At 36.0% G+C, this 15,493-nt stretch overlaps 1 protein-coding gene across 1 annotated transcript in view; it reads left to right on the top strand.

Moving 5' to 3' along the window:
• UBR5 (ubiquitin protein ligase E3 component n-recognin 5) overlaps positions 1-15,493 on the top strand; it is a 95,643-nt gene that overhangs the window by 21,762 nt on the left and 58,388 nt on the right. Inside the window, exons 6-9 of the mRNA XM_075495072.1 lie at positions 3,118-3,307; positions 5,222-5,381; positions 12,188-12,337; positions 14,361-14,554. Of these exons, the coding sequence (XP_075351187.1) occupies positions 3,118-3,307; positions 5,222-5,381; positions 12,188-12,337; positions 14,361-14,554 (694 nt within the window). The remainder of the gene's footprint in view (positions 1-3,117; positions 3,308-5,221; positions 5,382-12,187; positions 12,338-14,360; positions 14,555-15,493) is intronic.

The following is a 15,493-nucleotide window of genomic DNA, read 5'->3' as shown; positions in this document are numbered from 1 at the left end:
GTATAATAAAAAAACTTTATTGACTTGGTTAAAATAACAGATATGCAAGTGACCCTTCAGTACCTAGGTACAGAGCGTTCTTCCTGTATGTGTGAAGAATAATTCGGTTTTGGCTGTGTTGTCTTTTTTTGAATGATTTTTAGTTCCTTGATTTTGAAAAGCAGTTTTTTTAGAGGGACACTATAATAACTTGGTTTTGGCTGTGTTGTCTTTTTTTGAATGTTTTTTAGTTCCTTGATTTTGAAAAGCAGTTTTTTAGAGGGACACTATCAATTTAGACCCTGATAGGCTAGCAGCATAAAGTAAAATGAGTGCATTTATGCAGGAAGAATCTTTGTTATCTGTGTTTGCAGACCTTCATTTGCTCAGTTTTATTGTGCCTTCCTTTCCCCTGCCCCAAGTAATGAGCAGTGTTTTGTTAGTTGGGGCCTTATACATAGTAATAGGAAGGGAACATCTGGAAAAGGTTGTTGCTCAGAACCTTTAAAATTGTACTATATAGTAAATGTACTATACAAATTCAAATTTTTTTATCATTAGGTTTAAAATTGATGGTGTCCCTTTATATAGCAATGTAAATTAATCTTCATTACATAATCACAGTGAACTCTTTGTTATATGCTTTTGTAAGACATGTTGAGCAGTGCTGCTTCCTAAGGTTACTAACCATAGTAAGGAGAATTGCATTTACAAACTGTGGTTTCTGCATGTGAATGGTTCGTTAAGAGGGAGGAATTACAGCTTTTCCATGAAAGTGAATTTGTTGTTTATGTTACCAAATAAGCTAATTTAATCTGGGGCTTAGTTGCACGAAAGATAGGCCCCCGTCCCCCCCCCCCCAACTTTTTGTGAAACCTTTGTGTGTCTGAACCTAAAATCCATGTGTTAAACTTCAAAGGCAAACTGGTATTGTCATGTTTAAAAACTTACTGTGGAAAGTGTAAGACTTTTTTTTCCTTGTTATTTTTACCTGGGCATAACTGGTTAAAATTGTTTGAAGCTATGTGCTTAGGAGACCAACCCTGAAGAGTTCCTGATTTCTTCCCTTGCATGTTTCAGAACTAGGTAGTTGAAAGTCACCGAACTAGTAGAGTAGCAGTAGACACTATAACTGCTCTATTAAATGAAGGCAATATTTGACTTAATAAACTGAGTCTAAAAACGTGCAAACTGTGGAGCCCTTAGATAAGATCACTGGATTTGGAGAATTGCTAGCATGCTAGTATGCAGTGGAGAGATGCAGAAAAGTAGTAGGTGAAAATGAAATGAGCAGAAAGATTTCCATTCTATATTAATATTTATTCTAGGTTTAGACAGCTTTCATAGGTATAGCTGTGTCCTCATGATTTTTTTTTTTTTTCTCTGTAACAGGACCAAGTTAGGACACACTTGGAATATTTGAATTATTATATGAATATAAATGGTTTTAACTGTTAGATGTCTTAAGTCTGTCATTGATCGTTTCTAACTTAAAGTAGAAAATACATCTGTAATAAATATTAAAATCTAATATGCAACCTTTTCTTTAAACCCACATCATCTGTGCTGAGAGTTGAATTGAGAATTGTTGTGTAGGAAGAATTTGAGTTCCCCTCAGCCCCCTTCTTTTCTCTTCAGCCCCCTTCCCACCTTTAGAAACAGATTAACTGGCTTGTTTTATATAAAATGTCACATTCTTTGGTTTGGTGTTTTTTTTTTTTTTTCTTTTCCTTTCCCCATTTTCAGTAGTATCTTTTTTTTTTTTAGTGCTCTTTTTCTAACTCATGAGACAAGGCTTTTCCTAAAGCAATCGTTGAATTGCTTTTTGTCTTGTCATTGTCTGTCTGGTCTCTGTCTAAAATCCTGAAAATGTAGATGTGTCTGTGACAGGGCCTCACCTTAGGCAGATACTTGAGTTATTCTGTGATTGCATGGTCTTGTCAGGTCGGGAAAAAAAAAAAAACCCCAACAACAAAAAGAGAGAAGGATGTTAGTAATCAACTTAAGCCGTAAAGTCTAAGACAAGTATTACTTAATTAGCTTTTATAGCTACATGTGGTATACTTTTAACATGAATTTATTAGATACTGTTTGAGAGAACATATGGTTTTTTTTCTTGTCTTATTTAAATGTTTTTCTTTTTCTTGAAAGGTGATTGAGGATTAGGGTAATTGAGAGCAGGAAAGTTCTGCTGATACTAGTTATTCAATAGCAATAATACCATATTCAATATCCCTTAAGGTAGATTTGTACAACAACATTTAGTTAACCTTGAAGAACAAACTAGAGTCTTTTAGCCTTTCATGACAACAGAGCATCTAGTCTTACGTCCAGACCAGATTCAGTTGACACAGTTCTGTGGTGTTAAGATTAGTGGGAAATTGTAATGAGGGTGAGTTGTCTGTTTCTACAAATCACTGCCCTTTTACTCCCTTGCTTTGCTTCTGACTCACAGAAATGAAAAAACTGTTCAGTCAGTTTAGGCATGTTTTTGCAATGTATACAGTTGATGTTGATTTCTTCAATAGGAATAGGTCCAGAGTAGAGTATCTCTTGAAAACCATCCATGAGGATCAGAGAACTATCCAGTGTAAGATTTGTTTTGCAGTAAAGAAGATTACTTGATTTTTCCAGTGTAATCTTAAGCAATTTCTTAATGTAAATCAAGTCTCAGAAATTTTAGAAGACCCATCTGAGTATAGTGACCTTCTGTCAAACAGAGTCCACTGACCATGAAGCTGTTGCATATGTACTTTTATAGTAGGAAGTTAACAGCTGAGTGTTAGATGTTATGCTGCTGGTACTGTTGCTTTTAGAAACTGGGGGAACCGGTGCATGCATGTGTTTGTGTATGTATACGCCCACACAACTATATGAGTAGGAAAGAGTGCAATTTCCAGTTGGAGTCCTGTTTTATATTTCTTTTGTGTAATTCAGAACTTTATCAATTGCCTGGTGCTCTTGTTCTTACTAGTTTTGAAATATACTTTCATAGTGTTTGTCTGTGAAGTAAATCTGCAGTATTTTTCAGAGACCGACTACAAGTTATTAATAATAAAACTAAAGACTTACGTCTTGAAGTAGTCCCCAAAGTATGCTGCTATATTAAAAAAAAAAAATATAATCTAAATCTTCTAGAAGTCGCTGGAGTTCAGGGGTTGGTGGAAGTGGAGGAGGATCTTCTGGTAGATCATCTGCTGGAGCTCGAGATTCTCGAAGGCAGACCAGAGTTATACGCACAGGACGTGATAGAGGATCTGGACTGCTGGGAAGTCAACCACAACCAGTGATTCCAGCATCAGTCATTCCAGAGGAACTCATTTCACAGGTACGGGAGCTTGAAACTGCTTGTTGCTAAAAACCTGGAGAGCTTCTCACAGCATGTGAACAGGAATGTGTTGTCATAGTAGTGCATTTTCTCTAAGGAGTAACGGCATATAATTGAAAAGATTGACTTTCTCTAGCTGAACTGCTTTTATTCTTGAATGCGTAGTGTGAGTGAGACTTTTTTGCATTCTAGAATTTTTGTTTCCTAAACTTCCACTAAGACAAGGTATGTGTTTAATCTAGATGAGGATGTCATGCATTATTCATTTGCAGGTGGAAGATGTAGTGACAAAATCAAATATTTGAGAATCGTATCAAACATGTAGCTAATAAAGTTAAGTTTCTTGAAGGAGTATAAGGAAGGGGGGCAGGTTGACTTTTTTTTGGTTTGATAAAAGGAGTGATCCATTTTAGATTTAAATGAAAGATATTAAACATATTTAATCTCTTTAAAATACTAATAATTTTTCTTCATGGACACCTCTACTTAAGTTTTTGTAAATGTAACTGATGAATGTTGGGTATAAATTGCTCTGCTTTTGCCTCTTAATGCACTAAAGCCTGAATAAGCTGATGGACATTGCATTGTGTGATTAAGTGGAGTTTGTTAAAACATTTTTCTCCATGTTTGAAGAAAATAATACATTCAAAATATGTGACTAGTTAATGCATTTTAATTCTTAGTTCAAAAACAAGTTGGTAGTCTACATTTGGAATACAGATGTTAGTTGCTACACCAAAGATAATCTGTGTGCATGCTTTGAATGGCCTACAGCATGACTGGCACAAGACAGGAGCTAGCGGGCAAGGTATCTACAGACCCACCAGTGACAGACTGGCTTCCAGTTCCTTTCTCTTTTTGAATTCAAAACGCAGTAAAAGTTGGGAGCTTCTGCCTTTGCAGAGGCAAGATGCTGGAGGTCTTGATTACTCTGAAGTTAGCCCTGCTTTCGGGAGGTGATTTGGTTAGATGACCTCCAGTGGTCTCTTTCAGCTGTGGGGTGGTGGGGTTTTTTTGACTTCATTGTTCACCTCTGGGTTTTTTTGAGTGTTTACTGACATCCTCAACACCTTACATGAAATAGAAAAACAGACTAATACCCCGTGGTCCAGACAGTTCCATTCAATAATCTAATGTATGGTTTGTTGGTTAAGTTGTAACTTTGCTTCCCTTGCTGTGATCTTTTGCTTTTTTTAAAAAAAATAGCATACTTTTATCTACCTTTAAAACAGGAGGTGTCTAAACCATTTTTGGGGTAACTCTGAAGTAGTCTGTCTGGAAAAACAAAATGCTCTGACTCCTAGGGTTAGTGGAATAGACCAGAATGCTTCTGGTTTTTATAAATCCATTGCATCTGTTTAACATTTGGAAGGTTTTTTCTGCATTTGCACTTTGCTAATAAAAATCTAAATGTTGCAGAAACTGCTGAAGATAAGCCTTTAGAAACAGAATGATGAGAAAAACAGAGGAAGTAAGGTGGTTACATGTTGAAGGGCAGTGGAAAGAGAAACCAGTGTGAAAAAGACAGGGATTGAGGTGTAGTTTTGGAACAACAGTTGATTGCAAAATTCTGCTGATTGACATAGTAAGTTTAAACACCTTTATGGAAACATATAGAACATTCTGAAAAACAGATTTTGCTTATCCTTTAACTACAGCATTAAGCATTTCAAGAAATAGGTTCTAAGATTCCAGTAGGAAATTCAGCACCATAGTTGGAATTCAGTGGCCTAACTTGAACTGAGAGAAGGTTGACTGTCTAGTACAAGATACTGTGAAAAATCTATGTGAGCCTTTGTATGTACTGTGATTGACTTTTTGGTTTTTATTAGACTTTTTTTAGAATTAAGCATTCTTTTCTTACGGTTGGTGAGCTGAGAATGACCAGTAACCAATTATACTCTGCTCTTACAGGCACAAGTTGTTTTACAAGGGAAGTCCAGAAGTATTATTATTCGGGAACTCCAGCGAACAAATCTTGATGTAAACCTTGCAGTAAATAATTTGTTGAGTCGTGATGATGAAGATGGAGATGACGGGGATGACACAGCAAGTGAATCATATCTTCCTGGAGGTTTGTATCTTGCAACTTTTGATAAGAAAATGCCAATGTGTTCTTATTTTTCTGTATTTAAGCACTGACAGCGTGCTCCGTGCTGTGCAAGGTATGCAGTGAAGACAGTTCTTGCTTATAGGAGCAAAGTATAAAGATGTGCAAAACAAAAGATGCACTGGGGTGTCTTGAGGGATTAGGTTAGGCATTGAAGAATAACTGTTGACCCTGTTTGTGGGTGGTATGAAAGTTATTTTTATTTTTTTTTAGGATGCCAGGCTTTGTAACATCAGCATTACTTACGTCTGTGTTTTGCTGCTCAATGAGATGCTGAGACTGCTGTGTGGCTTGCTCATAAAAGCTAATTCTAAAACCTTCTAGTGACTTGCATGTTTTTTTACTACTAACATATATTCTTAAGATACAGCAGTTTTTAGAGCAAAAATTATACAGCTTTTTTTTATTCAAAATGCCTCAAGTGAGGGCAAAACAGCTTACAGTTATTACAGTTAGATTGAGAATTTATTCTTCATCTCAAGTTCCCCTCATAAATGCTCTAGTATTCTGGCTATACCTGTAAAATGCTGTAATTGAAGTCCAACTATTTTTGAAATATTGTCTGTCCCATACAGTTGCTTTTTGTAAAAGACTTTGAGTCTTCTTTTGCATTGGCTAAATAATTTAGGTAATCTTTTCTTGCTGAGTAAACATATTTGAAAACATAGCAGCCAAATCTAACGTTTGTGTTAGGTGCACTGCATGAAAAGAACACATCTAAACTCTGACTACATATTAGCATTTCTTTCTGTGTGTCAAAATGACGTTTTGATATTTTTCTAATAAATGATTTTTTTTCTGCTCATCTGGTTCACCAGGAAGGTTCATGGGCTTCCTCCATCTTTATCTTGTCAATCATGTGATTAGACAAAGGTGTTTTGTTTTTTTTTTTCTGTTCTGCAGCAAGTGCTTTGTATTTCATTTTGCCTCTTCTAGTTTTAGTTGCATCTGTCAAGCTTTTTTATTTTGCTGTAGAATCACGAATCCTCTGGTGAAGGGGGTGAAAAATCTTTAATTTGAGTCTTGTTTTTTAGTGATCAGCTTAATAGCATTAGACAGATACATTGGAGGAAGTAAATTCTCCTAACTCTTTCCAGGTATTCAGAGCAGGAGTTCTTACTCTAAGCATACCTGAATGCATTCCTCCAGAACCAGCCTTCAGAATATGAATCACTGTTAGTAATCATTTACAGTAGAAGTTCCTTTTAACCATACTAACCAGCTTTCTACAGCATTAACTATTCTCTTAGTACCTCTTGAGATCATAAAGATCAGTTAATAGGGACTGTCTGACAACCAGCAACTGGTAACTTATTTGAAGGTGCCTGCGCTACAGTCTGAGAGTCTTCTGTATTTGAGATAGGTTAAAGTAGTATGCAGAGTTTCAATGTCCTCACTAGCTGTCCAGAAAACAATTTTGCCCTTGGCTTAATTTTTAAAGCTTCTCCCCTGTTTAGACTAATCTTTCCTATAAGGGATTGCAACCTCCTAATATTAGTATTTTCTTCCCTTTTTTCTTTTGCCCTGCAGAGAAACTGGGCTAACTCTTCCCCAGTTCTTGTGGGAAAAGACATGGAAATGACAACTGAAATGAAACTTGATATGCTTAACTCCAGTCTTCAGAGATGTAATTTGCAATTTGTAGAACATGCTATGCCTTCTCTGTCTGTCTTAAGTTATTTCAGTTTTATGGGCAAAAATAAGTTTGCACAGAAAAGAATTAATTTGATATCTGAATGTGATTGAAACAGTAGGAAAAGTCTAGCTGAACACTAGTCAGTGCTGTCATGACTCTATTGTTGGTACATTAAATAGTACAAATTACTAGTCCTCGCTTGTGTCACATAACCATGCAGGCTAGTTTTCAGGAAAACCTGATGGCCAGAGAAACTTACCTATAGCTCTCTGGAAAAATACCAACATTCTGTCCTTCAGAACTATGTAGAACTTTTTTTTTAAGTCTTTTGCTCTAGAAACTGCACTCTTCTTGCTTTCACTTGTCATCTCGCCTCTGGATGCTCTTTTGGAACTATAACATCAGAGTTCATAGAAGAAAACTGTAGATAACTGGTAAATGCTATATGCATTCAATTCTTAATTGGGTTTTTATAAATGATTCTGAAAGACAAAGAACTTTTTTTTTTTTTTTTTTTTTAAATTATGTCAAATTATGCTTTAAAGCTTTTTGAGTTTGTTCCTTCCAAGCACAAAAAACTCAAATGACAAGACTGCTTTTGCCTCAGGACTTCTGAGGCTCTTGCATTTTGATTAAAAGCATATGCTAATTTTTACTTTCTGCCTTCTGCATGTCTGGTGCTTTGTAACTCTTAAATTTAGGGGTTACTCCTCGAAGTCTTCCAAGACAGAGAAGCTTTTTTAAAACACTAAAGAGTAATTTACACTTGATTTTAAAAATAAAAATAAAAAAATAATAATCAAAAAGCTAAGATGCTTTCCAACCACTGTGAAATTAATAAATTCTTGTTCAATACATCATAGTTTCATTAATATATCAGTTGTGATAATTCCAGTTAGTATTGTAAAGGTTATGCATCTGAATTTTTTTTAAGGTAACAAAAAACATGTCTCAGTTCTTCCTGAGTTCTTCAAAATGTATTAAGTGAAGGGCAGAACTTTTCTGTACAGATTGCCTTCAATAAGTGTCTCAGATACTTGGTTTTGGACCCTTATGTGCTTTTATTTTGACTTCTTTAATCTAGGCCTGTTTCTTTTGTTTATGATAGTTAGCAGAGAGGAATGTGGATTCATGTGATACATAACAAGTACATAACAAAAAGAATCAGGGTAAAAACTACGTAGAACAAGATCGTGTAGCATAGAAAAACTTGAACGTTTCTAGATTGATTTTCCAGCTCATATCAAGTTGTATTAGAGGCTTCTTCTGGGCTTTATGTTCTGTTAATCTTCAGTATAGAGATTCTGTAGAAGTTAAAAATATTTTGTTGTTTGTATAGTTCAGATGTGTGCATGTTTGCTCAGTAACTTCTGCATGATATAGTGGGTTCTCTTTAGTGATGCTTGTGAAACATAGGTTTGGCAATATCCAGACTACTTTGGATTTTGGAATTGAGAAGAGCTTGTTTAAAAATCTTTTTTTTTTTTTTTTTTTTTTTTAAAAAAAAAAAGGAGAGAAGACAGACGGGCTGGTATTGCAGCAGTACTTACTGTATTGGCTTGCAGTGAGGGGAGATGGGAGCCGGAGCATAGTGTAGGATCAGTTCAGTGGCTTGCCTTTGGGGAAGACAATTGGGTGTATGTTTTTTCTGTGGTTTTGTTGGTGTGGTTTGGTTTTCTCTGGTTTTGTTTTTGTTTTGTTTTGTTTTTTTTTTTAAGATGAACTTCAATTTGGGTAATGTTTTGAATAAATATATCTTCTCAAGAAAGGAGTTCTGGAGTTCTGTTTGAGTCTGGTTTCCTAGGAAACCAAAATACATATTTCTCTCCCTTCACTGTCACAGTTTTGCCAATTTAATCCAAACTTGAAAGAGGAGGAGATACTAAAGACATTGAATTCTTGAATATTTCATAAAAATATGCAGCTGAGAAGAGGGGAGAGAACTTATGATTGCCCCCTTAAGGGAGAAGGTTTAATGCGAGCTCAACTTGAGATCAGAATCGATCTAGGCAATGCCTTCAGTTAATAAGTCCAGTGATAGTGCTACTCATGGAGCTATTGAAAATAAAAATTTTCTCAGTACTTGAATTGCTGCTTATGTGCATACTGAAACTTGGGTTTTTTTTTTATTCGTGGGTTTTTTGGTGGTTGGTTTTGGGTTTTTTTTTTCTTTCTTTCTTTCCTCTGCGCTGGTTATCCTTTTCCTTCCAATTTTCAGTGGTTTTTAGTAGTGAATTACAGGTACTTTCTTACCTAAATAGGTTGATCAGAATTATCACATCTAAATGTGAAAGGTGCAGTCTGATTCTGGTCTAACATGGTACAAGAGATGAATATCATCCCATGGGATTTTTCTGAAGAGCAGGAAAATAAAGCCAGAGAATGTTTTTCCCCCTGGATTCTTAGACTGGATGTAGCTTTGCAGTATCTGTGTTTTCACAGCACTAAAAAAAAATCCAGTGATGTTTGAAGGGGAGTGGATTTGGCTCCTGTCCCTACTGGTTTTAACACCTTTGTTTGCTGGTATAGAAAATGGAAGAAGGGGGATCTCTTGCAGAAATATTGGAAGAAAATTAAAATCTGATTTGAAGCTGAAATAAAAGGGTAAGAAAAGGCTTCATTTCCTCACTCATCTTAATGCACATTTAGCCAAAACCCACATAGGTTTGGTTCTTAAGTCTGATGGCTTAAATTTTTTCTTTCCTTTTTGGAAACACAGCTAAACTCAAGATGCCTTAATGTGGTAGAAGGTGTGTGTGTGTGTGTGTGTCACAAGTTAGTGTGTATTTTCTGTTGAGGATTTCTGGCTTAACTTACCTTAAAAAAACATTGTCTATTTTGACTGAGGCTGGAGAGTTTTTTTCTGTACTGGCTAATCCTGTTCCTAAAAAGAGATAAAGTTTTTTTGCAATTTTTGGCTGGATAGTGACCAAAAAAAATGAGAACGAGTTGCTAGACTAGAGAGAGGTTGGAGGTTACCTAGGAAGAGATGGTCGTGGGAGGAGAGGAGAGGAGCAGCGTGTGAATATTGGGAGATACAACAGTCTCAGCTGTGTTTCAAGCTCTTAAAGTCTGGTACTTACAAGCTGACACTCTTAAGGTGAGGTGTACTGCTGCTTTATCGTTGTGGAAAGCTCGTGGAAAATAGATGAAGTAGCAGGCAGGATAAGGCCACTCTGAGGGAACTGAAGTGTTTTAGTAAGGCAGAGCCTGTTTGCCAAATCCGGATTTTTTTTATTAGGATTTCCAAGCAGTCGGTCAAGGATGACTTCCTAAAACGTACTGCATGGACCCTTGAGTCCCAAATGGTGTGCTTTTAGACGCACAGACTACACTTGAGTGGATTACTTATTTAATGCAAAAAGCATTCGTGAAGGTCTTGCTTGCTTTGAAATCCACAGCGCTCACTAGTTACAGCGCTGTTCTTCTGGGGACAGCTGGTTGTAGTTGGTATGTGTTATATTTCCTGGAAAAGAAAGTTTAGAAATTTAAGGATGAATATTCTGATGTGCAGGGATGTGAAAGTCTCTAATACTTTCAATATCAATAAGTGGAACAGTTAAGTGAATTAATACTGGCTGTAAGTGTGGACTTCTAGCTCCTTTTCAGTTTTTGGATACCCTCTTGGGTACTGTTAGGATACTGTTAGTATCCTAGGATACTGTTAAGATGCTTTTATTTAACTATAGACCTTAATTTCTAGCCACTTTTTTGTTTTATGCTTACGATGAGGTTGAGGCTGAGAACTGGATGTGTTGAAATTACATGTGCTCCTTCTGTGTTCCCTGAAGGGACTCTATGTATAGCCTCATGCTAGCTTCACGAGTGGTTTAAGCAGGTGAGGTTGTCCTGCTGCCAGAAGGAGCTACCCTGCCATTCCCTTGCATGGTGGTGAGGTTTGTGTGCCTGCACGGGTTAACTGAAACCTAATCTGGGGAGCCTGATTTTTAGTCAGATTTGCTTGAAAGTTTGGGAAGGGGCAGAACTGTCTCCTTTGGCAGCAGTAGGGTCTGGTCGGCTTTGCTGCATGTGGTGAGGCACCACCTTCGGGGCTCTGTTTGACTACCCAGTTAAGTCAGTCTGAAGATTGCTTCCCACCTTACTTCTATACCCTATGAAGTATTGTTTCAAGCCAGGTGAATGTGCTAGTTGTAGATTTAGAAATCCCACCTTGCCCCAAGGAGGTTCCTGCACCAGGGATGAAGGAGGGAAGTAAGACTGTCCTTTCTGTAGCAGCAAGATGGTAGTCAGGTTTAGTTGTCTTGTTAGTCCATATTGCTGGACTTCAATAAATTACATGAATTTTCAGCAGCCTCTTTTGTGTGCGGATAGTAGCCATAGTTTAGTAAATGGAAGGAAATTGTTTTATAGTTTAATGATGATCAGTACTTCAGAGAAAGTCAAGTTTTCTAACACAGAAGCTAGGGCAGTCACAGTATTTAAGTTCATCTTTTTGTTTGTTTTGTTTTGGGGTTTTGTTGGTTTGTTTGTTTGTTTTTTTTTTTTAACTGCATGGTATTAAAAAATGGTGCTTTTTCCAGATAACTGTTGTTGTTCTTAATGTAGCTACCATTTAAAGCTTTGTACTGAGAGCTGCAAGTTACTAGCCTGTGAATTAAACAAGTATGCCATTCTCTGAAAGAAACGTTCCATGGAGGAACGTACAGTCTTTGACATCAAAGACGTGGCTTTGTGAAGGCCAGCTTTCACGCTCAGTTCTGTCCTCCCTTAATTCTAGGTAATCTTTGGAGTTCTGCATTACGTGCATGAGTGTGTGTGCACATGTGTGTATATGTACTTATCCTAGCGCTTTGTTCTTTCAAGTGACAGGTTAAAGTTTGAATTTCTGGGTTACAGAAAAATGTGTTTTGAGCAAGTCTTGTTTGGGAAATGTGGTTAGATAAGTGACAGAGCAGTTCTTGTAGGGAAACTGGTTTTGTTCACTAGTCCGCCAAGCTTGATTGTAAATGTGGTTGCATAGGAGGCACATGAGTTTGCACTGGTGAATCTGAAGAGCAGAAATTCAATTAATAGACAGGATTTTTGTGTTTTGATATTTGTTTAGTTGATGGTCTCTCTAGCTGATGTTTTAAGTAGCTGATTATTCACTTAAGACCCTTGTCTCCTCTTATAGAGGATCTTATGTCTCTTCTGGATGCTGACATACATTCTGCTCACCCAAGTGTCATTATTGATGCTGATGCTATGTTTTCAGAAGATATTAGTTACTTTGGTTATCCATCCTTTCGGCGCTCATCACTTTCCAGGCTAGGCTCATCCAGAGGTAATTTTGCACCTTTTTTCTTTGTAATAAGTAGTTTGCTGTGGAAAAAAGCTAGTGATAGTACACACTGGTGGTTTAGATTCTGATTTAATGCGAAAGTAGACTGTGATATGTTGTCAAATATAGAGTAGACAAATACTGTTACTCATTATCAAAATTATTAATGAATTCTGAATATTAGCAGGTAAGTTCTGCAAGAACCTTGATAGTCACGTATTTTAAATCTAATTGTTGATCATTGGTGTTGCAAGGTGTTATAAAATTTTTGCATGTTAAGTTTGTTTTAAACTGTAGTGTAAGTACCTACTAATAAGTAGATTGCATTACAAATATTTAATTTGGCTCAAAAATGAGTAACAATTGATGACATGCAGCATTCTTAGTCTTTTTTTTTTCTTTCTTTCTTTCCTTCTTTCTTTCTTTCTTTCTTTCTTTCTTTTGGGTTGCTCTTTGTTCGCTGTTCTTCACGTTTCCTTAATTGTTCCATGACAGAAGTTACCTTTATGGAATGAGGAACTTTAGATACTAAGGAGGGAGAAGACATTTAAATTTTACTTTTTGGAAGCATTTTTATAGTTGGATAAGGAGAACTATTGGCAGTTGATTAAAAAAAACCTCCTTGAGCAGTGTTAAGGCATTTTACTTTTTTTTTTTTTTTAAGCATATTACACGTAAAAGATTTATAACAGACCATGCAGCAATTTCCTATCTTTTTGAAGCTGTTGCGCAAACGCGTAGAGTATTTCCAAACTGTTAATCCAACCTCTGCTGTGATTGTTTGTTTAGTACAGTTTTGTTGCCTTTCATGAACATGTTTTAGTATATTAATTGCTGAACACCTAAGTTCCTGTTACAAAATTATTAGTCAGGGATCAGTGTGATGTTTGCTAGAAAATAAGTACAGTACTTTATGAAATATATCTGTAAGACAAGCTGTTGTGTTTGGCTTATGTAAAAACTTTCCCATTTGTCTAATACAGCAAAAGACCCAAGACTTGGCATAATTTGTTGAAACTATGATATAATAATGTGGTCATCTCATACATGTAATTCCAGTTGATTTTTGTGAGCATAAGTGAAGTACGTAATAGGTTAAATGCATTATGTGCATGTACAAATATTCAGCATCTGACATAACTCCTTCTAAATTCCTCCTTTTTTTTTCCTTTCCTAAGGTTATTCTATATAAGACGTTACCACGAATTTTGTAATCCTTATTTTCCATGCATAGTTGACTCTTGGAAAGTTAGTTTGATTACCTGATTTAAAAAATTTATCTGCATGAGCGAACTGCAGAGTACTGGCTTTAGACAGTTTGTAGGCCAATTGGAGGGGAAGCATTTTGGTAAGGAACATTTTCCTACAAGGATCCTTTTTAAAACTTGTCTGACTCTTGAAAAGTTTTCATTTGATCTACTCAAAACAGATATACACTTTAATTTATTAAATCCAGTCCTATGGAATATTGCTTTAAACAAAAGGGGTTGGATTATCAAACATGTATACAAGAGCTTTTTTTAATGCTTGCTTTCTTTAACCTTTTCAAATTACTGGGTTTTTTTGGGGAAAGTTGTTATGAAACTCTCTAATAAATACTCTTTTTTGGTTTGCGTAAAGATATCTAACAGACTATATAGACTTAGATTTTTTTTTTGGTTGTTGTTACTACATTAATAAAACAATACTACAAAACTCTGCATATTGTACTATAAAACTTTAAATTGCAATGTTAAATGTATTTGGCCTCTTATGATGTAAATGAAAATGCTTTAGCATTTTTCTATAGTGCACAAAACTGTAAGACTTCTTTATTTCTAGCTTATTTTTATGTTTAGTAATTCTAAAGTACATATGCTTGAAAGGGTTAATATGTTGAATGTTGCATGTCAGGACTTTATTTTTAATCTGTGTGAGTAGATTTAACTGCTGTTAGTTGCATCCTGAAGGGTCTTTACTAGAGAGTGGCTTACTTTTATCCCACTGGTGTGACCCAATTGCATACCAGTTCTCCTTCTTCCCTTAGAGAGAGACTCTGAGCTGTTGCGTGAACGTGAGTCCGTTTTACGTTTGCGTGAACGAAGGTGGCTTGATGGAGCCTCATTTGATAATGAAAGAGGCTCTACAAGTAAGGAAGGGGAACCAAACCTGGACAAGAAGAATACACCTGTTCAAAGTCCTGTTTCTTTAGGAGAAGACTTGCAGTGGTGGCCAGATAAGGTATTGAAATTTTTTTTACTATTTTATTTGCATGCTATGCAATAGGTCTGTTTATTTTTTCCAAATAAATACTGTGCTTCCTTTTTGAATATCACATCTCAGTTTATGTGAGATAATGTAATAAAGCATATTCTTTGTTATGCACTTAGGAAAATTATAAATAACAAGTTACACCCTTATAGCTGCGCTTCTGTTTGTTACTGTTTTAATTTTCTTCTTGTGTTTTGAAGGCACTGCTGTAGATATAAGGTTTGGGTTTTTTCTTTTTTCTTCTTTTTTAACTTAGGTGCTCAAAGCATTTAATAGGCAGTAGGAAACTCATGAAACAATTTGCACTATCCTTCATCAAGGAAACCTTTTTTTTTGATTATCATTATTATTCCCAGAGATACTTTGAGTTTGAGTGGACTGGGCTTTTAAGCAACAACAGTGAAAGCTGACATTTATTTGCAGTTGTGTTTTGAGTTGACCAACAACTTAAACGTGTATTGGTTGCTCCTTCAGAATCTCTTTGGCTTTGATTAGCTGGTTTTCTTTGTAACCCTAATTCCATTTTCAAGGCAAGAAGTAATTCCCACATGAGATATAAGAATAATAGGAAGACCAGCTATATGTTGCTAACTGGGTATCTGTAGTCATTTTCTTTATGAATTGCCTAGATGCTTGGGGAAATGACTTTAAAAACCAAACCAAACCAAACCCAAACAAACCAAGAAACTTCCCAAGAATGGAAGTGATAATCTGTGTTTATTAGACCAAATTTTATGGATTTGGGATGTCTTTCTAGTGTTGCTGTTTCTGTCTGCCCGCAGCATCTGTGAGGTTGCTGTTTTGATATGTCACGCTTTCTTTTTCTAGGTCTCTGTTTTTTCCTTTCAGACTAAATATAGGTAGAGAGCTTGAAGAGGAAGGTGAATTTGGAGGCTTGTTTCTGCTAAC

Source organism: Mycteria americana, chromosome 2 (assembly GCF_035582795.1).
Source record: "Mycteria americana isolate JAX WOST 10 ecotype Jacksonville Zoo and Gardens chromosome 2, USCA_MyAme_1.0, whole genome shotgun sequence".
Classification (NCBI taxonomy): domain Eukaryota; kingdom Metazoa; phylum Chordata; class Aves; order Ciconiiformes; family Ciconiidae; genus Mycteria; species Mycteria americana.
Note: the sequence above shows the minus strand (reverse complement) of the source record. Positions and strands in the feature narration are given on the sequence as shown.